The following is a 25,597-nucleotide window of genomic DNA, read 5'->3' as shown; positions in this document are numbered from 1 at the left end:
CTGCCCTGGAAAAACCTCTGTAGGAAGCCAGGTCCTCAGCCAAGGAGAGAAGGGGCCTAGCAGAGGAGAACCAGCCAGTGTGCTGATGCTGACTTGACAGGGAGTCGCAGGCAGGACAGACCAGGGCCTGTCTGGACTGCAGTAACCGCGCATGCAGGAGGGAGGGAGGGACCCTGGCAACCACAAGGGAGTGGGGTCATTACACATGGCCAGCTCCTCCAGCTCCCTGGAGCTTTCATAACCCCCCCAACCTCCCCCCCACCAGGGTTTCCCGTCCAAGGGGGTTAGATGCAGCAGGTTGCTTGGGCCACTCAGAGCCCACATTCTTCAGATTCTCTCCCAAAACCCTTAAGAGGAAATTGAACCCAATGCACAAGGACATAACCTCCCTCTGTGAAATGCATAAACACACCTGTGTTCGTTCCCCTCTGGAAAAGCCGGGGAAACCGCCACCCCCACCCACCTTGCTAGAAATACCACCCAGGCACCCAGCAGAGCCCGTGCCCAGGCCGCTCCAGCAGGTGCCTTTCAGAACTGTCTGCAGCTTCTAGGACACAAGCTCTAAGCAGCTGCTTCTTTGGGTAGATGGAGCAGAGCGAGGCTTCCAGAGGCAGGTCCACATTGACATTTTCAGTCGAGGACAAAGGAACAAAATAAGGACCTGGACAGTGTGTTACAACCCCTTTGTCTACTTGAAAACCTGTCATTAACCCCCACTCCACGAATTTGTCCTTGATTTGGGGGGTTAAAATGTCCCCAGATTTCCCTGAAGATACCTCCAGCAGGCTCAGGGAATGCGTGCTGCCCCCATCTCTTACAGGTCCAGGGGTGGTTACCACTTGCCCCCATACTAGCTCCTGGCAGTCTCACTATTCCTAGCTGGTCCCCTTAACCTGCGCACACCTCTGTAAATGGTCCTTGCATTAAATTCTCATGGCAATCCAAGCTAAGGCTACCATTCATTCTCTGCCAGAATCCTGATGGCCACAGGGTCTGGCATACAGTATAAACTATTTATATTTAAAAATTAAGATTAAAAATATGCTCTGATTTCCCTTTTCCAACCCAAAGTCCTTAAGATGTCATAAATAGTGTACAGTTTTAAAATTCTATGCCAGTTCTGGAGTAAGAAGAGGTCGGTTGGAAACTGTGACAAGTCCCTGAAAGATAGAAGACCCGTGAGATGGGTCAGGCAAGGGGGAGGGCAAGCCCACAGGCCGTGTGGGTAAGGCCTCTGTGAGAGGATGAACCTGCTTTAAGGAAGCTTCCAGCTCAGAGATGCCAAGCCAGGAAGCAGGATGAAGCCTGGGCCCCCATTGTGGCATGGCTAGGAACATTCCAGCAGAGGCATCTGGAGAGTCTGACTCACCCTGGGCCCCCTAAGTAGCCTGGATCAAGTCAAGGTAGCAGTGGAGGTTACCCCATGTAGTAGCAGGGAGCAAGGCACGGAGGGCAGCACCCTGGAGTACACCTAGCACCTGGGGGCATCCCTGCCAGAAGGGCAGCCACTGGCCCGCACTGGTATCAGCATGTCCCATCCCTCCCCTGGAGTTGCCAGTTCAGGCTGTGCTAAGTAGGCACGGATCTTACAATCAGGTTAGTCTGAAATCTCAAGACAAAGATGAGCGCACAACCAAAATTCATCAGCCGCTGGGGACAACCGACAACACGAAAGACAAGCGCCCCACTCACTGAAGAACGAACACCCAAGGAACCAGGACTAACCAAATCAGCCTTCAGATAACAAGATCTTCAAAGAGATGAGGCTTTATCCAACCCCATAAAAGAATGAACTAGAAATGTTATACATTTAAAATGTGACCGGAGGGCGGGGATGGGACTAGATCCACTACATACCTCTCAGAACGGCTAACGTTACAGATACAGATGATACCAAGTGTTGGTAAAGATGTAGAGGTACTGGAACCCTCACACTCTGTTGGTGGAGATGAAACTGCTCATCAGTGTGGCAATCTCTTAAAAGGTCTAACACACACCTGGCGTGTGCGTCACTCTCCTCCTAGGTATCTAACCAAGAGAAATGAGAGCATATGCCCAGGGTGCGCCTGGGTGGCTCAGTCAGTTAAGCATCTACCTTTAGCTCAGATTATGATCTCAGGGTCCTGGGATCAAGGCCTGCATCAGGCTCCCTGCTCAGCAGGAAACCTGCTTCTCCCTCTCCTTCCACCCCTTCCCTGACCTGTGCTCTCTCCCTCTCAAACATATAAATAAAGTATTTTTAAAATAAAATAGTGACTAAGACCAGGTAGACTGAGTGAAAGAACTTGCTGTACATCTAGCCAACTACCTATCTATGAACTAAATAGATCATATTAAACATTTATATACCTATTAATCTTTTTTTAAAAGATTTTGTTCATTTATTCATGAGACACACAGAGAGAGAGGCAGAGACACAGGCAGAGGGAGAAGCAGGCTCACTCGCAGGGAGTGCGATGTGGGACTCATCCTTGGACCTCAGGACCACACCCCGAGCTGAAGGCAGATGCTGAACCGCTAAGCCATCAAGGCGCTAAGCCATCCAGGCGTCCCTAGGCCTATTAACCTAAGAAAGACAACCTGATGGAAAAATAAACCCATAAGAGAATAAATTCAAAGGGCCAATAAACATATGAAAAGACGTTCCATCTCAATAGTAATTGGAAAAGTCACATTAACATAAAAATAAGACTACTGTTTTCCTCATCAGATTGGAAAAGTTAAAAAGATGGGTGACCTCAAATGTCAGAGTAAGAAGGGGGAAGTGGGTATTGTCATAAACCGGTGGTATTTAATTCAGCCCAGAAGACGGCCTCACATAGTTCAAAGAGAATGACAGTTCCTTCAGGAGAGTGTAGACATGCTGTCCCATAGGCTCTGCGCATGGGTGACGTGAGCAGATGGTAGGAAAAGGAAGGAATCCACTAAGAGGAGATATGAAGTCACACTTAAAAGGTCCAAGTCTTAGAAAATCTGTCACTGTGACTCATAGGAAACAAGCATTTCTTGTGGGCGTTGAGGGGAACCTCTTGAAAGAACATACGGGTTTGAACAACATCGAGTCCGAGAACCGCAAGACCTTGAGGGAGGGTTTTCAGAGAAATCATCTGTCCCCCACAACGCCTGCCCCACCCAACCAGAGAGAGCTAGGGCACTCCTCCAGAAGGATTCCAATCCTTGAAAATGTCAAAGAGGATTCCACTACCAAAGAGAATCCCAATATTGCTAGCTCCGACACCCACCTCTGAAATGAGCTGGGCCTGGAATCAGACACTCTCTGGGCCTCAGTATCCCTATCTGTAAAATGGGAATCCTAAAACTACCTTGGGGTCTTGTTGGAGTACCAAATGGGATGTGACTATAAACAAAGCCAAATACAGCACCTGACTAAGTCATAGAGAACCTAATAAAATAAGCAAAGGTTATTGATCTAAGAACCAATAGGCTGAGGGCATAGAAGGACGAAGGGGACAGGCTCTAAGGGAACGCATGTGTCTGATGACATTGTGAGGCTAAAAATAATGAAACATATATGGGAAAGCAAGCGTTACCATCTTTATAAATCAAGAAGGAAAAGACAAACGCCCCAAAGAAAAAGTCAGCAAAGGACACAGACAATTCATAAAAAAACACAAGTGGCCAATACACACGAAATTAAGTTCATATTAAAAAAAACACAAAAGTAAACAAAATTATGAGATTCTATTTTGAGCCACAAAATGGCAAAAACTTTAAAAGTGTAGCAAGCAGTGCTGGCAAGAGTGGGAAACAGCATGTTCACATAGGACAGCAAAAAAGGACCTTTCTAGAGCACACACGGGAGGTGCATATTGAAAACCTTTAAAATGGGGTATTCCCTTTATTTAGAAATAATCGGAGGTTTGCACTGCCACATGCAGATTTGGGGGTATCGACTCTTTCTGTCCTCGTCTCTTCTCCACCCCTCTTATCCACAAGGCAGACAGAGCAGCGGTGTCCTGGCCACAGTCCGTACGACCCGTGGCCCCTCCTGGAGAAGGGAGGGCAGGGCAATTTTCTGGAAGCCGGGTTGTCTGCCCTCATCCAACTGCCAACAAATTTAAGAAACACTCTCTGGTCAGCTCACCCAGGGATCCGCCCTGATGCCGGCTCCCTCTGGGCCAGGCTGCCCCACACCTGCGCTGGTTGTTAGAGACGTCAGCATGGCTTCCCTAACAGCCACCTGAGACACTGAGGAGTGCCTTCGTCCCCTCGAACTGGCTCCTCCGGGAGGGAAGGAGACCTGGGGGGAGCTCAGCCTCCCGGGGAGCTGGGGGCACCCAAGGGCCTCTGGCTCCCCAGCATTACCCGCCTACTGGCTCAAGCTTCCCCGACTTCCAGGGAGTCTCCCATGTCCACGTCACTACTGTGGTGACACCTCAGCCGGACTCCTTTGCTCCGGGTCTCATATCAACAAACTCAGCAGAGACCATTCCTGCAGGAACTCCCCTGCGCTAAGGCACGGCACTGGGCCCCTACATCAGGTTTGATCTTCCCCTACAGAATAAGTATTTTAATCTCACTTATAGTGGGGACGCTTGAGACTCAGAGAGACAAGGTGACTCACCCACAATCTCAAATGTCAGGGTACGCAGGCTGAAAGCATTCTGGCTCCCGGAGCAGAGAGGGGTGTGCTTCAACAGCCAGAGGGTGGAGCGGGGGTGGGGGCTGGGGGGGATAAAGAGACTGGTTGAATTTTCATAACTGGCTGCTGACCATGCCTTACTTATGTGAGAAACAGACAAACAGCCCATTGTAAGGTAAAACCAATGTGAAGATCTGATGGTGCGGGTTCTGCTGGGGGTGAGGCTGTGGGACCCGAGGTTGGACCTGGCAAGGAAGACCTGTCAGGTAACATCTGGGTGGGCGCTCCATTTTTCCAGCTCATCCTAAACTGGTTCTTGGGATGAGCAGAGAAGCCAAAGGCCCTCTGAGGGGTCCCAGAATATGGCCAATTCCTGGAGTCTGGTCCAGGCAGGGAGAGTAAGCAGGGTCAGAAAGAACGCTGATCATTTGTGCTGTGGGGGTCCTGGGGTGAGGTGGCCTGACTCCAGGCCCCAAGGTCCATGTCCTTGGTGTTTCTTTGTTCTAGAAGCTCCATCAGACAACAGCAATGGAAGCCAGGACCCCGGGCTGAACTCTGACCTTGAACCGTACTCACTGCTCTGCGTACGGGCAGCCTGCGCCATCTCAGTTCTCGCCATACCCAGTGTGGATGACTTGTTGACTGTCTTCCCCGAAATACCACAGGCCCTGGAAGGCGGGGCTGTCCGTCACAGCCCAGTTGAATCACTGCCCACAGCCCACCTACGTGCCGTCTCCAACCTACACCCTTAGATACAGAAGCCTACATGTGCTCATTAGCACCCACAGGTACGCCCCTAAGTCGGGTAGGGTCCCAGGGAAGGCCCATCTGGTCTGGGCCCAGGGGCAAACTGATGTGGCAAGGTCCCCAGAAGACTCAGAAGCCTTTGGGAAAGAACACAGGGTAAGAGAGTGGCAGCTGGGCACATCGAGGCTGCTGGCCTAGGTGCTGGGCCCTCAAGGGGCTGGCGGAGGATAGGGCGACAGCTCAGCCAAGGGACCTAGGCAAGTTCCTCAACTACAAGTAAACGCAGACCCCAGGCCCTGTCCCACATGACACCACCTAACCTGGGCACTTGAGCAAGGGAGGGCCTCAGCGATGTCTGAAGTTCCGGAAGCAGTAGGGATGCCCCCACAGCGATGACCAGACACAGGATAAGTGAGAGACTACTCCTGAGCACCCCAAAAGGATCTGCAGGGAGACTTTGCAAAGTTGGCTAAAACTGACTGCAAGCTTACGGCATGTCAGGGGCTGTTCTGAGGTCTCACGTGTATTCACTCATTTAGTTATTATTTTTTGTATTCACTCATTTAACAGAGGCTTCCGATGCCCTGGACCATAGGAGCTACGGGCATGGGATCCAGTACTGCCACCTACCTGCCAGATGCCCTCCCACGGGCTGGACAGGCCCAGGGAGCCTGAGGGGACACACCCGTGAACACAGCATCCGCACTGCTATATCCCTACCCAGACCTTCTGACACTGGGCCAAGAAGCGTCCCCTCCAACACCACGCACACCTACGCACACACGCCGGTATGCATGTCTCTACGTTCCCATTCAGAAGCCACGTGGAGCATCCTTAGGCTCTGTCGTGCTGGGAAATAACCCCAGGAGGCCTCCCCTCCCAGGCTGGGAAGATCACCAACCCTAGCACATGGAGCTTTGGGTTCCATTCTGACCACCTCCAGCTGACCGTGGAAATACAACCCAGGGGGTCTTATTCCCCTAACGCTGGGAGAGCATGGAGAGGAGCCTGGGGTCGGTGCTCTCTGCCTCTTTACACACCAACCTCTCGATGCCATTGTGTCCAAGAATTTGGGGGCTAAAAGAGGCCAAGCAAAGCCTGCAAGAGTGAGAGGAGGGAGTAGAGCCTGAGGTTCACCCTCTGTCACAGCCCCTGAATTTCCATGTTGCTCCATGTCCCTGAACAACACGACAGTCCTTCACACTTCAGCATGAATTAGCCTGTTACATGGCTTTCTTCAAGGAGAGGCTCAGCCCCGGGCATCCAGAGTGAGACAGTCATACATTAAGGATGTGAAGAAAAAGAGGGATGTCTGGAAAAACCCACCTTCTCTGAGAACTGGTGCTTTCAACTCACCTTGCCCACCCATTACTCTGAAGGAGCATCAGTTCTAGAACGTACTACAGATATTAGAGCAGACAGGCACACTTCACATTTAGCCATTTTTAATGCTCAAAAGCTCTGTACAAAAAAAAAAAAATCACAAATGAATCCTCACAACACCCCTGTGAGGTAGGTAGGCAAGTATTATTCTCCCATTTTACAAACGGGGAAACTGAGGCAAAGAGGCGCAGCAACCGGCCAGTGGTCCCAGCACCGCTGAAAGTCAGGGCCACCCGTGAGAACACAGAGGATCCCTCCCAGTTCAGCCTAATCTCTGACCCCTCATCTAGACCTTGTCTGCAAAGAAATGAAAACTCTCTAATAGATGCAAAAATAAAAACAAAAACAAATGGGAAAAGGTAGTGAACAAACATACAGTAGTTTTGCAGAAGACTTCAGCCAAGAAGGCCAAATGTTTTCCAATAGTGGGTAGATGTGAACAACTCTGGCCTCTTCTCCCGTGACCAGAGACACGTCCACCCACCTGTTTTTCTGCAGAAGTGCACGCACCCACCCAGGGAGGGCTCCCGGGCCACCACGAGCCAGGCCAGGAGGGCGGCCTCTGCACCGGCCACAGCCCCCAGGGCTTTGGTGGACAGTGGGCCCCAGAGGAAGAAGCGCAAGACTCAAGGCCCAGCAGCCTTCCCACTGTGGGGACAGAGCTGTTCCCGAGGCTTCCCGCTCACCATGCCTCGGCCCCTCTGCTCCCTCTGGAGTGAAGCTCAGGGGTCCTCAGCAAGAATGGCCTGGAACTTCCCTTGGCCTGGAGACTCACATACTCCACTGTTCACTCAGGGTCACCCAGCAGTCCTCGGGGCTCCTGCTGTAGCGGCGGGGGACCTGGGGCCCAGCGGGGCTCCAAGGCAGGGAAGACGTGCACAGGGACCTGCCTCTGGGGGCTTGGGCTCTCTCTGCACCTCCCACCCTGGCTCCCAGGGAAATGGAGCAGGCCTCTTCCACGGGGCTGCATCCACCTAGAAAGGCCTTACCCCCGACAGGGACTCCTCCCTTCTAGCTCCTTGGGGACCTCCTCGGTCCCGCCGGCCCCAGGGGAGGGACAGGGGGAAGGGAACAAGAGGCAGAGCCTCCGCCAGACCCAGCAGGACAGTAGTTGTGCTTCTTGGAATCTCCAGGTTGGAGACAGGGCATGAGAGGCAAGGAAACTGGTACAGCTGCCGGTGAGGTGACAAATCCACCAGAGCCTGTCCACTCACTGGGGAGCCAGGGGCCCCAGGGCAGGGCTGAGGCAGCAAGTGGGGAGAGGCCGAGTGGGGAGGGCAGCAAGAGAACACAAGATGGGGAAAGCAGCTCTGCACCCAAGGCTGTGAGGACCTCACTGAGGCGGGAGAGGAGGGCGTGCATGGACATGGCGAGAGCTTTGGCTGGCACTGAGCTCCTTGGAAACCGTCTGCAGCCTGCAAGGCACACACGAGGCCTTCCCAGAGGTCCACGCGGCTGCTGTTTACAAGTATAACTGTGCGCTACTTGTCCTATAAAAAGCTGGTTTTAATAAAGGGTGCCCACCCCACCCCAGGCTCTCTGGGAAGCTGAGGAATGGGCTCCTCGGGACCACTCCCCCTGAAGAGCACCTGGTGCACCCCCAGCCTGCACGGGGCCCTGTAAGAGGGGGCGGCAGGGCCTGGGGCAGCACGTCCTACAGGAAGTCTCCGGCAGCTGAGGGCTCGGGGCTGCGGCTCTGCTCCTGCCACCTGCAGCGCAGTCTGGAGAAGGGCTGGGCCTGCACGCTCTCCAGCTCCGGGAAGCCCAGCTGATTGAGGATCTCATAGACACCGGCCTTTGATGCCACCTGGGGGAAGACAACAGAGATGGGGGCGGTACTCTCGGGGAGAGGTCACCTGCCCCCTGCCACGTCACCACACCCTCTTCCCCTCAACGGGCTGCCGAACACACAGGTGAGCCTGGGGCCCCGCACGGCCTTCTACCAGCTCTGCAACCTGAGCAAGTTTGCCTTTTGGTGACCAGGAGCTTCAGCTTCTTTATAACGGGGACAACAGTGTCTATGCCCCAGGACGATGATGGAGGGCTCCAGAAGCCCAGAAAGCACCCAGCAGACAGTAAGGAAGAAGAGTGGCACAGGAGGCCAAGTACCCCTGTGCCCATGAAGCCCGGGTATTCCCACTGAGATGCTCAGGGTCGCAGGCCCGGCTGCTCTGGGCATTACAGCCAGGACCCCACAGAGGGCTAGCGAAGGCGGCATGGGCATGGGAGCCAGCAAGAGCCCTGTGGCTGGCTGTTGCAGTTGGGGACCAGGCAGGCAGGCAGGGGCTCCCTGGACATTCTCCATCAGCCCTGTTGCCCGGTGGCCCCAGGCCTGGCACTAGATGCAACCCATTCAACAATCAGCCCCCTTCTCTCTCCAGCATCCTAGAAGATGGGGAGGATGTGCTCCACTCAGACCAGAGGTCCCAAGGCAACCCTCACCCCCACCCTCCATTCATCCCCAGGAGGGAGGGACTGAGAGCCCCTGAGGCTGGAGCCCATGCTCCTGGCTGAACCAGCTCTCTCCTTCCTTGACATCCCCCAACATGCACCACCCAGGCTCAGCTGGGGAGGGCATCGCACTCCTGCCCAGCCTCTGGTTCCCCCAATTTCCACTCTCCAAACAGAACCCAAGCATAAGTGTCCTAAGCTCCCCCCAATACCCAGGGGTCCAAAGAGGAAGCTAAGCCCAGGCCTGCTCAAGAGGATGGCCCCAATGTGGCCTTGGTGGGATCCAGCCCCTAACAGGCTTCCTGACTTTACACTCATCTGCCCAGAGACCACCCTCAAGGCTGGTCCTCACTATAAACCACCCAGCAGCCGCCAGGCACTGCAGTGGCCCCCCGCCCCGCCTCTGTTCCCTGGCAGCTCTGACCCCACCCGCACACTGCCTAGGCCCAGTGCCCCTCCTTATCCACTCTGGCTGGGGTCACCAGTCCCACCCTCCCACCCACCTGCCCCACAGGAGCTAACTCCAGCCTTGAGTGCAGATTAGAACTATCAGGGCAGGCTGGCAAGGCCAGGAGACGCCAGCATCCTGGTGGAGGGGCAATTATAGGCCGCTCTGCCAAGGGGGGAAGGAGGCCTGTCTCCTGACCTGGAGGTGCTAAGGCAGCAGCTCTGCCCCTGTAACCACCAGCTGAGCCAGAGAAGAACTAGAAGAACCAGGAGGCAATGTGGGGTGGGTGTGGAACAAAAGGCCACATCTCAGGCCAGACGTGGTGGGCTCGGAGCGGAGGGCCTGGCTCTGCTGCTGACCGAGGACAAGTGCCTCACCGGTCTGTGCTCAGTCTCCTCCACGTGAGGCAGACGGGCTCACACGGGGCCTGGCAGACGGCCCCCCACGTATCTCATGGAATCCCCATCACATCGCTCGGGGGTGGCACCTACAGAGTCAAGAGGATCTCCCCCCTAGCGCTGAGGGTCAGCTGGTCCAAGGTCATAGCTGGAAGGCGGCAGGGGACAGGCCACCACGCCACCTTGCGCCTCGCAGGGCACAGTGAGGGGTGAACACAGCGATCACAGGAAGCACCCAGAGAACGTCAGTCCCGGGGTGGGGGTGCCCAGAGCAGGGCCCAGCCTGACGCCCTGCCCCGTGCTGCTCCCCACACCCTCCCTCTCCCTTTGTCCACTCATCCCACTTTGCCCAGCCGCCGGCCAGGTGCGGACGCCGGACCGGACACCCACAGCTGAACGAGACAAGACCTCGTCGGGGAAGCCTCCTGTGGAGAGAAACGATCGCTCCGGCCACCGGGAGCCTGCGCCTCTCACCTCCCGCATCCACGAGCTGAAGGGCCTCCGCCAGGAGTCCTCCTTCTCCAGGTGGAGGTAAGCGTTGAAGAGCACCAGGTACACGTAACGCTCCAGGTACTGCAGACTCCGCAGCTGCAGCCTCCTGGCCTCCTGCTCCGATTTGGCCGCTCTCGCCTGCAGGACGGCACGGGGTGGGAGTCGGGGGGTCCTCCCCACCAAACAGGCAAGGACACACCACACACGCTCTACACACCGACACACTCACACCCCCACCGCCCTCGGCACGAGGCCGGGACAGGAGGCAGGGATTGGGACAGCACAGTCAAGGGCATCGCCCTGGCTCAGGTTACAGGGGAGCCCAGCGGATGGCAAGGAGAAGCCATCGGGGCTCCAACTGGGGGCACAGCATGGCCTCCCCGCCACCCCCGCGGCCTGGGCTCCCAGGCTTCCAGCTGCTCACAGGCAGGGCAGTGTGTCTCTGCCAGGAGGGGGACCCTCATCTTGGCCTCTGACCCCGACTGGTCCTTCACTGACTTCATTGCCCTTTTCTCAAATGGCTCAGGGGCAGGGGCAGGAGGGGGTGAATGAATACAGCCCTCCGGCCCTGGCCCTCCTCCCCCAAGGCTGGAATAGATCCTAGAAAGGTCACCAGGGCAGGGGATCAACAAGAGATACAGTGGCTGAGGAAGAAAGATGGGGGGGGCGGGTGTTGGGGTGAGGAGGAAGGCATCAATCTTTTTAACAAGCCATCTTGGGCACCTTCTAGGAGACTGGTGCCAGGTGACACACTAGAGAGATAAAGGACTGCCACATGATTAAAGACAGGCTTCCCAGAGAGGGTGGGATTTGGCGGGGCAGTGTGGGCCCGGGGTTTGGGGGCAGAGAGCAAGCAGCCCACGGGCCAGTGCAGACATGAGGACGGTGCCCAGCAGGCGGGGAACTGGAAGGGGCTGGTCTGGCCGGAACGAGGCTGGGAAGAGACAAGAAAGGGGCCTGGGCTGGCAGCCAGCTGAGGAAGCCCACCCTCTGCCCTAGCCCGGCTTCCCACCCCGGCACACAGATGCCAGGCCCCAGCCCAAACCAATCAGAGGGGAGCCCGTGAGACACGGGATGCTCCTGGGGAGACTGTGTGCAGCCAGGGGTGACTCTGTGCAGCCAGGGTGCAGCAGCATGGCATTAGCTTCTGAGAACCATTGAAGGTTTAGGGGTAGGAGTGACCGGTTAATAGAAGGCTCACAGGAAGCTAATGCTCAAGAGGAAAGGGATTTAGATGGGGTCCTCTTGGGGCTTTCTCAGTGTGGACATCATAGGCACCCCAAGACGCACAGAGTCAGCTTCCCTGCTGCACGGGTGTCCCTGCACCATGCCCGAGATGCTCCTCTGACCCAACACAGATGTGCAGCTCACCCAGACGGGGAGCCCAGGAGAAGGAACGCCACACTTCACCTCACCCCTTCTCACCGCACACCCTCCAGGCCTCCATCCGGGCCCCCAGCAGCTCTCTGTACTCCAGGAAGAAGACAGAGCACAGGGGCTGCTCCCTCAGGCACCCGGAACATCCTCAGGAGGGCTAACAGCCAGCCCTGGGCCTCCCAGAACCAGGAAGGACCCCACTCTTGCCCCCACCCCAAGCTAGGCCACAGCTGAAAGCCTACCTGGATGGGCACACCTCAGCCCAGTGCATCTCCTCTGGGCCACTGCCCCCGACATGACACGACCCACAGCCCCAAGAGCCAGGAGCCGTACTGGGACTGTCTGCAGGGCCCGTGGTCCCCCCTCTGTCTTCTGCCTCAGGTAAGAGCCTTCCTGGGGTTTGAGTAAGTGCACGGGAACCTGCACAGCCGGCCCACCCACACCATCCAGAAGGGGCTCTGGAGCACTGGGGATGGGGCGGGGGTGGAAGGTGGGCAGCGATGGGGCCCAGTCGGAGGGCTCCCCAACTGGGCTCTGGGCCTGGTTCTGCCATTTAAACTCTCAGCTCCCATGTTCCCGGAGGTAGGACTGCTCAGGTGCAGAAGGTACGAGGAAGCACCTATAAACCACGAAGAGTCACAGCAAGCCACGGAACAGCAGGGAGAGCTACAACACGAGGACGAAGAGGGCACAGGCCCCATGTCCACGGGATGTTTCTTGAGCGCTAATTGAAAGTAGTTTAAAATGGCTCTTTCCTGGCCAAACTGTGGGGGAGATTCCCTCCTTCTTCCAAGAAAAATGTTCAATAAGCTCCAGGGATGGAGACTGTTCAATAAGCAGGCAGTGGAAGGGAAGGGGGTGGAAGGGCCTCGTGCAGGGCAGCATTGCCCTCCTTAGGGATAGCGGAGCGGTGGTGTACTGGCCATACTTTGTCTCTCAGTAAAACCTTTTGTTTTTGTCCATTGCCTAATTTCTAAACAAAAAAAAAATTTTTTTTGAGCACCTGGTTGGTTGATCCTTAAGACAAGAGGCACCTGGTCCTGCTCCAGTCATCTCCTACAGCAGCCATGGGGCCATTGCCACCCTCACCTCTGCCAGAAGCCCTCACTGGCTCCTTTGCCTGTAGGATCAGGGCCTCACTTGCCTTCCATACCCTGTCCTGGGCCCCGGTCTCCCCCCCATTGCCTCCTCCTCTGTGCCCCCTCTCCTGTCAGTCTACCTTGGATACACCCACTCTTGGCCCCTTCCTCCCCTCCCCTCCTCAGATCACCTTTCTGCCCCCTCCCTCTTCCCACCGCACCTCAAATACCACCGCCTCTTTGATGCCCATCCTGGTCCGGTTACCCGCCCTGTCTCAATCCCCTGGCCCAGCTACTGTGGGTGCTCTGCAGTTGTCCTCTGTGCCACCCCCCTCCCCCAGCCCATGAGGGTCGCAGCAGGTGAGGGCTCTGGGGCTGGCCCAAGAGCACAACCACCTCAGCCTTGTCCTCTCCAAGCCCCAGCTCCCATGGGGACAGGGGCCTGCTCCTCCCAGAGACACCAGAGAGGACTGGGTCTGAGGAATATTCAGGGCAGAGAGGCTGGGTAATTCCTTCAGAGCCCTACCGGCAAGGTAGGATAGAATTATCTCTAAATTCGGACCCCAAGTAAAGGTGACACCTGACACCCCCTAGAAGGTTCCGTGGACACATCCTGCACGATCATAGTCTGTGATTTGAGATGATGGCCCATCTTCCTATCAAGGCCCTGGTTTCCTTAAAATCACCCCATGTGGGCACTGTCTGGGGAGGAGGCTAGGCCAGCCTCCTCCTGTTGATAAAAATAGTGGAGCTGTTTTTAAATGGCCTGGCAGGCTAGGCTGTCATTAGCTGTGGTGGAGCTGGACAAGCCTTGTTCATCCATTGGGACTGGGCCCTAAAATAGAAGGGGCCTAGGAAAGGTGGCCAGGGTGCTGGGCATTTCAGCTTGAGAAGCCTGCGGTCAGCCGGCGTCAACGTGGGCCGAGCATCGCCGGCGGTGGCTCTCCGGAAGCGCTGCTCTTTCTTGGCCACATGGAAGATACCCACTGAGGCAGGGCTGATGCACCTCCCCAGGTGTGTCCAGGGCCTAGCACATGCCACGTGCCAGAGTGAGCATGTCACATCCAGGACTGACTGTTAGATCCCAACATGCTCTCCTGGCAACCCTATGCAGAAGAGGGACACCCAGTTTGCAGATGAGGCTAGACAAGGTTGTTACTGCCCAGTGTCAGAGTCCCCAGGTAAGACACAAATTCCAAGTGCCCAGCTTGCTGACACCCTGGGCCCTTTCGCCTCAGTCAAGCTCAACCACACCCTGCCTCACTCTTGCCTCTATACCCTTCCCCCCAGCCCTCCTCCTGCCTGGAAAGCCCTTCCCCTTCGCCAGGTCGGGCTCTGCTCCACTTGTCCCTCCAGACCCAGGCTGAGCCCTAGCTTTCCTGAAACCTGCTCTGAGCGCTCCAGCCTCTTCTCGGCCTCTTCTGCTCCCCAAAGAGTGATCAGTCTTGAAAACAAGCCTGGGGTCAGGCTCAGATTATAAGGAGGTTTACATCTTCCCTCCTCCCCACCCCCCCAATGTCAGCGCCAGGGCGCGGACTAGGTATGTGGCAGGCACCCGGCTGGTGGATGAGCACGGTCCCCCCAGGCCACTCAGCAGGTCCATGCTTCCAATGCCATCTGGAATCTAGATTCCAGACGGGACACTGGGGACCCCACATGGTACCTCCACCCCTGGGGAATCCAGACTATGACGTGCTACTGCCTGCCTAAGGGCTCCTGGTAGGTATCGATCCAGCTCCTCAAACTCACAAAACACGTCCCAGGAGAACCTCCTGAACTCTCCCCAAACCTGCCCACCCCCGTGTCTGCCCATCTGAATGTCCCTCCTTCCCGTTGCTCAGGCCAAAACCCGGCCCTCCTCCCTGACTTTGCCCTTCCTCAGCCCCACAGCCAACCAGTCAGGGCATCTCGTCAACCACTTCAAACATTCCCAGAGGCCGCTCACCTCTTACCACCTCAGGCCAAGCCACCTCACCTCAGTGACAGCCCCTGGCTGGCCTCCCAGGCCACCTTCATCCCCAATTCGTGCAGCCTATTCTCAACAGAGCCCCAGAGGGAGCCTGCTAGAACCTGGCTCCTCTGCTCAACCCACTGCACAGGCCCCCACTGGCACTCAGAGTAGAAGCCGACGTCTGTGAAATCATTCGGGCAATCCCAGACCGGGCCCCATCCCGCCTGCCTGACCCCTGACCTCTGTAGCCTCTGACCTCCTCTCCTGCCTCTCCCTGCCCCTCAAACATACCAGGAAGCCCAGCCCCCCCCCATCTCAGGGCCTTTGCACATGCTGTATCCCTCTATCTGGATGTGAGCATGGCTCCCCCATTCGCCTCCTCAGGTCTGTGTTCAAATGCTACCTTTTCACCAAGCCCCTTCCTGACCCAGACCATTTGTAAAACTGCAATCTTGCTATCCCCACAGATGTATCTTGATGTGACACGACATGACTTTGACTTCTGTATTGTTTCTTGTGTGTCTCCCTCACTGCAGTGTGGGATCCATGGGGGCAGGAACTTCCCTGTTCCGCTCATGAGGCATCTCCAGAACTAGCACAGTGCCTGGCACTTAGGAGGGACACGGTAAATATTAGCCAAATTGGTGACTAATACTTCTGTCTCCCATTTCTGTTAAGCCCTGCATCACAGACTGCCTGGGGTTACTCAGATCAACCCTCTGCTTTCCAGAAGGGGAGACTGAGGTCAAAGAGGTGAGCCAACCCACCAGGGTCCCATGGAGAGCTGGACGCAGCACAGGCTGTGCGGAAAGAGAACCCAAGGAGAGAAACAAGAAGAGTAGGTGAGGCCAGGCTCAGGGTGTGAGTCCGTCCAAGCCAGATGACACCCCCATTACTGGAGCCTGCCTGCTGCCCTCTCCCTGACCCGCTCAGTAGGAAGGAACAGGGCCCGGCGGTCTCTGCTGTCCAGCTGGGGAGGCAGCTGACAGCCCTCGGAGATGGCCAGTCTCTAGGGGTGAGGGGCCAATCTCTAGGGCCAGTCTCTGGAGCATCGACCTCACCATCCTTCCCAAAGCGCAGTGCCACCCCCTCCTTGTCAGACCCAACCAATCAGGGCCAGCTGCTTCCGGGGGCTTCCTACAAGTCCCCGCAAACCCTGTCCTGGGGCCTGTCCTGGGGCCTCCAGCACAAGGAAGCTTTCTGTACCTCATCCCCAGAGGAGAAAAAATGGCCCTTGGCCCATAGAAAAGTAACCAGTTTTCCAAAGAACACATCTCATTCAGTACTGTCAAAGCATGAAGGGACTAAGGCTGGCACCACGGGCTTCTCTGTGTGCCATTCATCCAACAAACGTTGTTTACCCGTAGGCCAGGCTCTGGAATTCAGTGCCAAGACATGGGCCTCAGGAGCCCACTGCCCAGCACATAACCCGGTGAGCCAGCCAGGTGTCCCAGTGCCCCCGCCCACCGCACCGACACCCACTCCCATCTCACCTGGTGCCCAGGCTGTGCTCACCACCACCCTTCAAGCCAGGTGGAGAGCATCAGTGACCCCAGGTGCTAGATGGGCAAGAAAAGGCCCACACAGGCCAAAGCAATTCGCCCAGGGTTGTGCGGGGAGTCAGTTACTAGCAGAGCCAAGGCTAGAACGCGGGGGTTTCCATCCCAGACCGTGGGCATTTTTGGTTGCTGGACAAGCGCGCCCTCTCCTGGCAGACCAACAACGTGGCCCAAGAACAAAAAGGCCTAAGGAAGGTAGGAGTCAGTTTTCCTGTTTCATCATATGGTGACTTATTCAACCTTCTGTCCATTCATCCACTCACCAGACAGACGTCTGTAGAGCCCTACTTGTGCCAGGCAGGGCCTGGGAGTCAGGGTTCCAGAGAGGAGCCCTTGCACAGCAGAAGAGAGATGAGCAGCAGACAGAGGCACCCCCGCTGACAACCACAACCCTAACAAGGTCAGCAGTGAGCACACAGGCAGGGTCTCGCTGACGGGCGGTGTGCCGCGGCAGAGATCTATACCCCTCCCCAACCACTGAGACTCCCAAGCCTGATGCTGCACACTTAGAAACAAGCCTGGCCCACTGCAGGTGCTCAGTGGATGTCTGCTGTGGAATAAACCAGAAGGTCCCCCTGGAGGGTGGAAATTGTTTCAGCTCAGCCACACAAAGGGAAGGAGAGGAAAGCAAGAGGTCTCAGCCACTGCCAACATGTGCTCTACACACAGATGCGTGCACACACATATGCATGCACAAGCATGCACACAACATACGCACATACATGCGTGCACACAACGTGCACATGCATGCACATGTGCATGGATGTGCATGAGCACAACACAGGCACACAACATACACACGTGTGTGCATATATGCATACATGCACACACGTATGCACACACACACACACATACACACACATACACTGTTCTGACAGCCACTCGTCCACCCACTAGCTCTATTTTGGGCTGGGTGTGAAAGAGCCTCGGGAAGCAACCCTTTCCTCCCGTCATATTTTATGTGACAGCTCACAGAGCCCCAGGGCTGCTCTAATTGCATGACGCAGGCCCTGGAGACACATTACCTACTGGAATGAGGTCTCCAGGGAATGACTTTGGCCCAGCCAGAGCTGTGGAGAGACTGACAGGGACCCCGCCTGGGGCTCAGAGCCAGCGCTGTCTCACTCTATATTTTTCTTAAAATAATAACCTTAGCCTTTGGGGGCACCGAGCTGAATCTCTGACCTTTGGCAACTCTGCACCAAGCCAGACCGGTGTGAGCAGTAGAGGCCCCCTGGCTTCCTCACTGGCCCCTTCCTTTTTCCACCACAACAAAACTGGCCCCCTGGGTCGTGGCCGTCAGAGAGAAAAGGAACTGGCCGAGGAGCTGGAAGGGAAGTTCTGGTCCTGCCTCAAGCTGGTCATGATGTCATTGGGCCTCTGCGCCTTCCTCAGTAAAATGGTCTAGTAAAGCCCACCAACATCTCCTTACCAGCCACTCTGAGGACCAGAGGAGACTAAAACTCTAAAAGCACTGCTCAAAGTTCAAGATTGTCTCGGAAAAAAATCTCCATTTGAGACCAAAGGACATTTCATTTCTCTCGGTGTGGCTACGTTTATCTCAGTTTTTCTTCAAACGCTTTCTGAAGGGACAGACGGGAGACCCATCAGACTGTTTTAAACACAGAACACTAAGGATGAGCGTCACCAGCCCAGGCTAAGGGAAAGGCTCCTGGCATTAATGACTCTAGCAGGCCTTCCTCCAGGAGCTCTGACCTTGGTTTGTGTCACAAAATTTTTCCCCCTCCAGGCCCAGCAGGAAACAACTAATCCACCAGATGGTGTCACCACTGTGGGCTGGTGGCCATCCCAGATTCTCCTCAGCCTGGGGCCCAACCTTGTCATCTCTATCACAACCTCACCGAGTGGCTTAGTTCAAAGAGCTTTCTCTTTCTTTTTCCCTTTTGAGGTGGTTTTTTAAAATGCCCTGAGCATGCTGGCGCCCTCGCACACGCAGGGTTGATCAGGTCCTGGCCCAGTCTCACTGACGCTCCAGAGAGTGGAGGACACAACCCTGGGCTGCAGCTCAGAGGCCAGGCAGCCTGGGACGGGCCCAGGCAGACAGAGGAGCCAAGACTGTCCTACCAGGGAAGGCCTGTCTCTGTGGAAGACGTGTGTGCACGTTGGGTCCCATCCCCCCCGTCTCTACCTACGACTCGAGTCTGGGATGTGCTCTTGACCTCTGGCCTCCTCAGGCTGGGAAGACAAGGAGCACAGATTGTGGCTTCTAGTTCTCATTTTCTCCCACAGCAGCAAGGGCTCAAGGTGGGAGGGCAGTGAAACTGCCTCCTCTATCCAGGGAAGCACAGAGGCCCTGATCTGGGTGTCACACTCTGGGGTCCCACTCTCCTTCTGCCCTCCACCAGCTGTGGGCTGTTGGGCAAACCCAGTACCTCCCCTTCCTCAAATGCAAAAATGATGTTACAACCTGCCCTTCACCAGGCACAGGTACGGAGTAAGGAGGGAGCCAGACCAGGGATGTGAAAATGCACAGTCAGCCTGCTGGGGGCATCTCCCACGCTGGTTCTGAGTTAGGGCTGGGTGTGGGGGCTGGGTCCCCTGGCCTCCAGCACTGGCTGCCAGCAAGTCCCAGCTTCCCTTCGGGAGCCCCTGTGTCCTCCTTCCCCCAGCCCACCCTGGTCACCCAGACCCGCCTCACAGACCCCAAGTCCATCCAAGTCTGGAGGAGACGCAGGGCTCACCACATCAAACACGCTCCCCCTGGGCTTTAGGAAGCACCTCCCACACCTCCTTTGAACATGAGCAAGTCAAATGAAAAACCAAGCCCTGCGCCTGCCTTCCTTCCTCCATCACACCTCGGGGAAGTACCTTTCTGGAATTAATGGAGAGGGAATGAAAGCGCCAACATATCACCATTTATGCAAACCCTCAATGAAATAAAGGATCCAGGGGAGGGACGCCAGCAGCTGCGAGACTGCAGGGCCTTCTGTACCCCTGTGGCAGCACACAGCATCACCGTGTCTATACCAGCCAAATACCAAGCTGGATCTGATCAAGCCTCCGGCTCTACCCATTGACAGGAAACACAGGAGCTGTGGCACAGCGCAGTTAAACCCAGGGATGTGGGATGCCTGGGTGACATGGTGGATGAGTGCCTGGCTTTGGCTCAGGTCGTGATCCTGGCATCCTGGGATCGAGTCCCACGTCGGGCTCCCTGCATGGAGCCTGCTTCTCCCTTTGCCTGTGTCTCTGCCTCTCTCTGTGCCTCTTATGAATAAATAAATAAATAAAATCTTTTAAAAAAAACTCAGGGGTGCAATTAGCCAGGTCCAGACTATAGGATGCCTAGTGAGCAACCCGATCACCTCAGGGGCTATGTGTCAGAAGAAGAGCTGTTCTAGACTCCACGGGCCACACCAGCCAAATGTGATCTGTGGCTCTTGTTTGGATCCTGATCCAACTGCAAAGACTTTGTGAGACCACTGAGAAAATCTAAACACTGCCCAGGTATTGAGTGGTAAGAAATAACTTCTAGGTTTCAGGGACAATAATGGCTGATAATTCTCTTTTTTTAAAAGGTTTCCTCCACCTTAAGGTATGTACTGAAATACTGACAGAGGAAGGAACTGAGGCCTGGAACTTGCTTCAAAATGATCCAGAGGGTGGGGCTGGGGGCTGGATAGGCTTTAGATGAACTAAGTCTAGCTCTGATTGGTCATTCCAGAAGCTGGGAGGCAGGCACACAAAGGTTCGTGAAATTATTCTTCCAAGTTTGAAGGCTTCTGTTCGAAATTTTCCAAAATAATTTAAAAGAAAAGTAAGATCTGACCTTTCAACATTGTCAATAATCCTAATTCCATGCATCAGCCTACAGAAATTGTCTGCACCAGAGACAGAGCAACATGCAGTATGATGCTCACCACGCATCACCTGGCCAGAGAATGACAGCGAGCCATTGGGCCGCCTCTGTAGGAACAGCACATGGCCACGGGCACTTCTGCTCGGCAGACGCCGTGACCGGTAAATAGGATGATGGAAGGCTCTTTGGCAAACAGGATAAAGTGTCCCTGAGCTGAAACTATGGTCCGATGTTGTCTTTATAACAACCAACAAGCTCAAAACAGCCCCCAACCTCACCGTGCAAGCCCACAGGCAGAGGCTCCTGCACTCCGAGCCCTCCTTTCTCTTCCACAACAGGGAAGGGACCTCAAATGCTCCCACTCTTCTCTGCCAGGGACCCTGAAATCATTTTATTGCTGGAAGAAGCACACACGTCGAGTTCCAGGAACTGTTTGCTTAACTGCTAATTATTAAAGTTTAAGTTCCCCGCTGGACCTGGCAGGGGCCGGGGAAGGGAAATTCAGTATTTGGGGAACCTGGGGGGTTGCGGGCCAGGAATCTGAGGTACCACATACTGACGAGGGTTTCAGAATCCCACGGCTGTGGGCTCCCAGGAGGAAAACTTGAGATGGGCAGAATGTGGACAGGACCTAGAATGTTCCCAAGCAAACAGAGCCGATGTGGGTGATAAATCCCTGCCCGGCCTGCTCTGGGCAGACAGCTACAGGCTCCATTGGGCACCGAGTGGAGACTTCCAGCCCTCTGGTTAGAGGGCAGGGGTTTAAATAAATAGCCAGGTACCAAGGGCGAGAAACAGCTGACAATTTCAAGAGAAGTCAGTTCACTGGAGGGAAAGCAGGTGCCTTTCTGGAGCCTCAGGAAATGAGGCCCACAACCCACCAGACGACAGGGATCAAGACCCTCAGGTAAAGGGTGACATGGTCAGGGAAGAGGTTTGGGGCTGGGAGTGAGGATCGTTGCCTCTCATCCCTGCTCTGATAGCAACTCACATGGGACTCAAGACAACCAGCTCTCTGGCTCCTCTGTAAACAGAGGGGACAAATGCCCAGTAAGCCCTTGAGCACCAAAATCTGAGGGTCTCTACGGAGAACATCACAGGACACCTGGCCCTACAGTGACCCTCAGAGCTCTCCCATTAGTTTAACATGTGTCATAGGCCAACCCCATGTTTCCTGTCCCTCATGTCCTTCCCACACACAGCCCTGCCCAGGAGCAGTACTGGTCTAGCCTAGCAGGTGGGGACATGGGCAGTCAGAGAGGATGAAGGCTGCTGTCCGAACCCAGGCTCCTCCAACTCCCACGTCCGCATTCCTTCTGCCTGTCAGCCCACAACAATCCAACCATTCCCAGAGTCCACACACCCACACCGAGCAGGCCAGTAGTTGGGATTAGAAACATTAATCTACTCAAGAACTCTACCCTGAGATAATGTCCATTCTACTTTTCTGGTACTAAGACATCCTTTCTTTTATTTATTATTTATTCATGAGAGAGACAGAGAGAAAAGGCAAAGACACAGGCAGAGGGAGAAGCAGGCTCCCTCTGGGGAGCCTGATGTGGGACTTGATCCCAGGACCTCAGGATCACACCCTGAGCCAAAGGCAGACGCTCAACCACTGAGCCACCCAGGTGTCCTAGTAGTGAGGTGTTTAAATGTTTGCTTCTTTCTTTCTTTCTTTCCTTCCTTTCTCTAAAATGGACACACTGAACAAGGTTATACACTAGCAATGCTAGGAAGGTCCTTCCCCTTTTTAAAAACTGGCCTGTGACATCCCAACTACTGGGCTTAAGGTTGCTTTTACCTCTTTCTTTGTTTTCTATCAGCAGTTCCAAGACTTCTAAGATTAGTGTCCTTAGAAGAAAAGATACCAGAGGGCCCCTTCCTTCCTTCTCTCCCTCCCCACTATCTGTCCACATATAGGCACTGAGGAAAGGCCCTGAGAGGACACAGTGAGAAGGTGGCCATATGCAAGCAGGATGACAGCACTCACTAGAAACCAAGCCAGTCAGAACATTTGCCTTGGACTTTCCAGCCCCCACTATATGAGAAAATAAATTTCTGCTGTTTAAGCTATGCGGTGGCGGTATTTTGTTGTGGTAGCCCGAGCTGACTATTGCACTTAATGATGACCTCTCTCCTCTCGAGGTTTTGGTTTCATCTGCAAAAAAGTGAGCCAGTCACATTCTGTGAGGCCAGCAAGACCCTAACACCAAACCAAAGATATCAAAGGAAAAAGAGAACTACAGACCAGGGCAAGGTCTCTTAAGAATCCAATGTAAAAATCCTCAACAAACTGAATCTAGCAATGTAAAAAGATACACACCATGACCAAGTAGGATTTATCCCACTCGGATAAATGCAAGGTTGGTTTAACACCCAAAATTCAGGGACACCTGGGTGGCTCAAGTGGTTGAGTGTCTGCCTTTGGCTCAGGATGTGATCCCAGGGTTCTGGGATCGAGTCCCACATCAGGCTCCCTACATGGACCCTGCTTCTCCCTCTGCCTGTGTCTCTGCCTCTCTGTCTCTGTCTCTCTTGAATAAACTAATAAAATCTTTAAAAAAATAAAACACCCAAAGTTCAATGAAAGTAATACACCATATCAATAGAATAACGGACAAAAACCATATAATCATCTCAACAGACATGAAGAGGCATTTGGCAATATTCAACATCTCCTCACAGAAAAAAAAATTCAATAAACTAAGAATGGAAAGGAACTTTCTCAAGCTGACAAAGAACATCTAGCCACAGTTAATATCATACTTAATGTGAAAGGCTGAAGGCTTTGCCTCTAAGATCAGGAACAAGTCAAGGATATCTGTGCCAGCTACTTTTACTTAACATTCCACTAGAGGATCTAGCTAGGGTGATTAAGCAAGAAAATCAAATAAAAGGCATTAAATTTAAAAGGATTAAATTGAGAAATCAACTCTATTTACAAAAGCACAAAAGCAGTAAGCTGCTTACGAATAAATTTAACATAAGAAATATAAAACTTACACTCTGGCAACTCTCAAATATCTTGTAAAAAAGTAAACAAAAGGGGATCCCTGGGTGGCTCAGTGGTTTAGCACCTGCCTTCAGCCCAGGGCGTGATCCTGGAGTCCCGGGATCGAGTCCCGCATCAAGCTCCTGGCATGGAGCCTGCTTCTCCCTCTGCCTGTGTCTCTGCTTCTCTCTCTCTCTCTCTCTCTGTCTCTCATGAATAAATAAATAAAATCTTAAAAAAAAAAAAAAGTAAAGAAGATCTACGGAAATGTCAAGACATCTCCTGTTCATGGATCAAAAGAGTAAGTATTGTAAAAAAAAAAAAAAAAAAAGAATAACTATTGTTAAGATGGCAACACTCCCTAAATTGATCTGCATAGTCAATGTAATACCTATCAACTCTCAGCTGGCTTTTTTTTTCTTTCAGAAATTAGCAAGCTAATCCTAAATTTCATATGGAAACACAAGGGACCCAGGATAGCCAAAATAAATTCTGAAAAAGAAAGAGTTGGGAGAACTCATTTCCTAATTTCAAAATTCACTACAATATCACAGTAACTAAGACAGTATGCTACTGGCCTAGAATAGACAAATAGATCAATGGAACAGGATTGAGATCTCAGAAACAAACCCTCACATTTACAGTCAATGGATTTTTTTAGAGGAGTCAAAACAACTCCATGAGGAAAGAACAGTCTTCTCAACACATGTGCTGGGACAACTGGATATCTACATGCAAGAGAATGAAGTCGGATCTCTACCTCACACCATATATAAAAATTAACTCAAGATGAATCAAAGACTAAATGCAAGAGTTACACTATAAAACTCTTAGAAGAAAACTACTTACTTCTTAGAGGTAAATTCTCAGGACCTTAGATGAGGCACGACATCAAAACCAGAAAGTGATATAGCCATATAACAGGATACAGGTCATAAAAAGGAGTGAAATAATGATCCCTGCTAGAACACAGATGTAACTTGAAAACGTCACACTGAGGTAAAAGAAGCTGATCACAAGGACCATATATTGTATGATTCCATTTTTATGAAATGTCCAGAACAGGCAATTCCATAGAGGCAGAAAGTAGATGCACGGTTGCCTAGGGCTGGGGGAGGGGGAAACGGGGTGATGAAAACGTTCTGTATCTGGCTGTGGTGACGGCCACACAGCTCTGTGAATGTACTAAAAACCACTGACTTGCATACCTTAAATAACTGGATTGTATGGTATGTGAATTCTATTTGCATAAAGCTGTTATTAAGAAGACAGCAAGAGGGTGAGACAGGACTGCACAGATCCCCCAGTATGGCCCCCCACCAGGAGCATCCGTGTCATCTAAGAGCTCACCCAACATCCTGACCTATGGAATCAGAAACTCAGACCTGGAGCCCAGCAACGGGGGCCCTCCAGGTGACCTTGAAACTCACCACAGCTGGGGACTCCTGCTTAGACTAGATGGTTCTCAACTTTGACACTGCATTGCAATCACCTAAGGAACTTTTAAAAAAAGACCCACACCTTAGCCCCCAAGTAGACCTACCAAAGTCTTTAGGGATAGAACTCAGGCATGGTTATGTTTCAAAGCTCCTGTGTGAAACTAGGGTGCAACCCGGGTTAAAAAGGCAGAGAGAGTGAAGGCCTTCTGCTCTTCAGCCTCTTGGAGAGTTTGTCCCAGGCCCAGCTCACTAAGGCCACCTGGTGGCCATACGGAGGAATGACTGAATTTTGCTTCTGCTCCACCCCCACCCCACCTGCCACCCCCACCACCAGGGAGCGCTGGACCCACCGGTTCCAGGGATCCCTCTCCTCTCACCCCTGAGGTCAGCAACATCCTGGCCTCTGGAATGGGGGTGGGTGAACTTTTCCCAGAAAGTCATATGACGGGGCCAGGGGAACTGTGTATGACAGTGCTCTGCTGACAACTAAAAGAAAGGCACATTTTTTTCCTACACAGGATGAAATTATGGATTTTTACACAAAATTTGTACTTTTATGGAAACCTTTTAATGTTTATAATTAAATGAGTTATCCAAACACAATTTTTAACAGAAGAGGTCAATCTGGGGGCCAGCCCCAGCCCCCAGGCAGCATAGACATACGTGTAGGTCCTGAGTGGTAGGCATGGATCAATCATCAGCCATTAAAACACTGAACGGCTGCCCTGCCAGTCATTAAACAGTCACCTGCCAAGACCTTGGAGTGGCCAAGGCCAATATGACTCCTGCCAGGGACCCTCAGCACCCCCATGACCCAGAAACTGAAGGGTTAACACAGGGCAGCACTGGAGTCTA

The 25,597-nt window shown here is 53.6% G+C and overlaps 1 protein-coding gene across 5 annotated transcripts in view; it reads right to left on the bottom strand.

Moving 5' to 3' along the window:
* Positions 1–6,778: 6,778 nt before the first annotated feature.
* The window catches only part of PALD1 (phosphatase domain containing paladin 1), a 94,371-nt gene continuing 75,552 nt past the window's right edge, over positions 6,779–25,597 (bottom strand). For all 5 annotated transcript variants that reach the window (XM_035714952.2, XM_025434327.3, XM_025434324.3 and 2 more), the window contains exons 19-20: positions 10,505–10,660; positions 6,779–8,540 (exon numbers count right to left, since the gene is read on the bottom strand). In XM_035714952.2, coding sequence (XP_035570845.1) covers positions 8,388–8,540; positions 10,505–10,660 — 309 coding nt within the window. In that variant the 3' untranslated portion in view covers positions 6,779–8,387. The remainder of the gene's footprint in view (positions 8,541–10,504; positions 10,661–25,597) is intronic.

Source organism: Canis lupus, chromosome 4, assembly GCF_003254725.2.
Source record: "Canis lupus dingo isolate Sandy chromosome 4, ASM325472v2, whole genome shotgun sequence".
Taxonomy (NCBI): Eukaryota; Metazoa; Chordata; class Mammalia; order Carnivora; family Canidae; genus Canis; species Canis lupus.
Note: the sequence above shows the minus strand (reverse complement) of the source record. Positions and strands in the feature narration are given on the sequence as shown.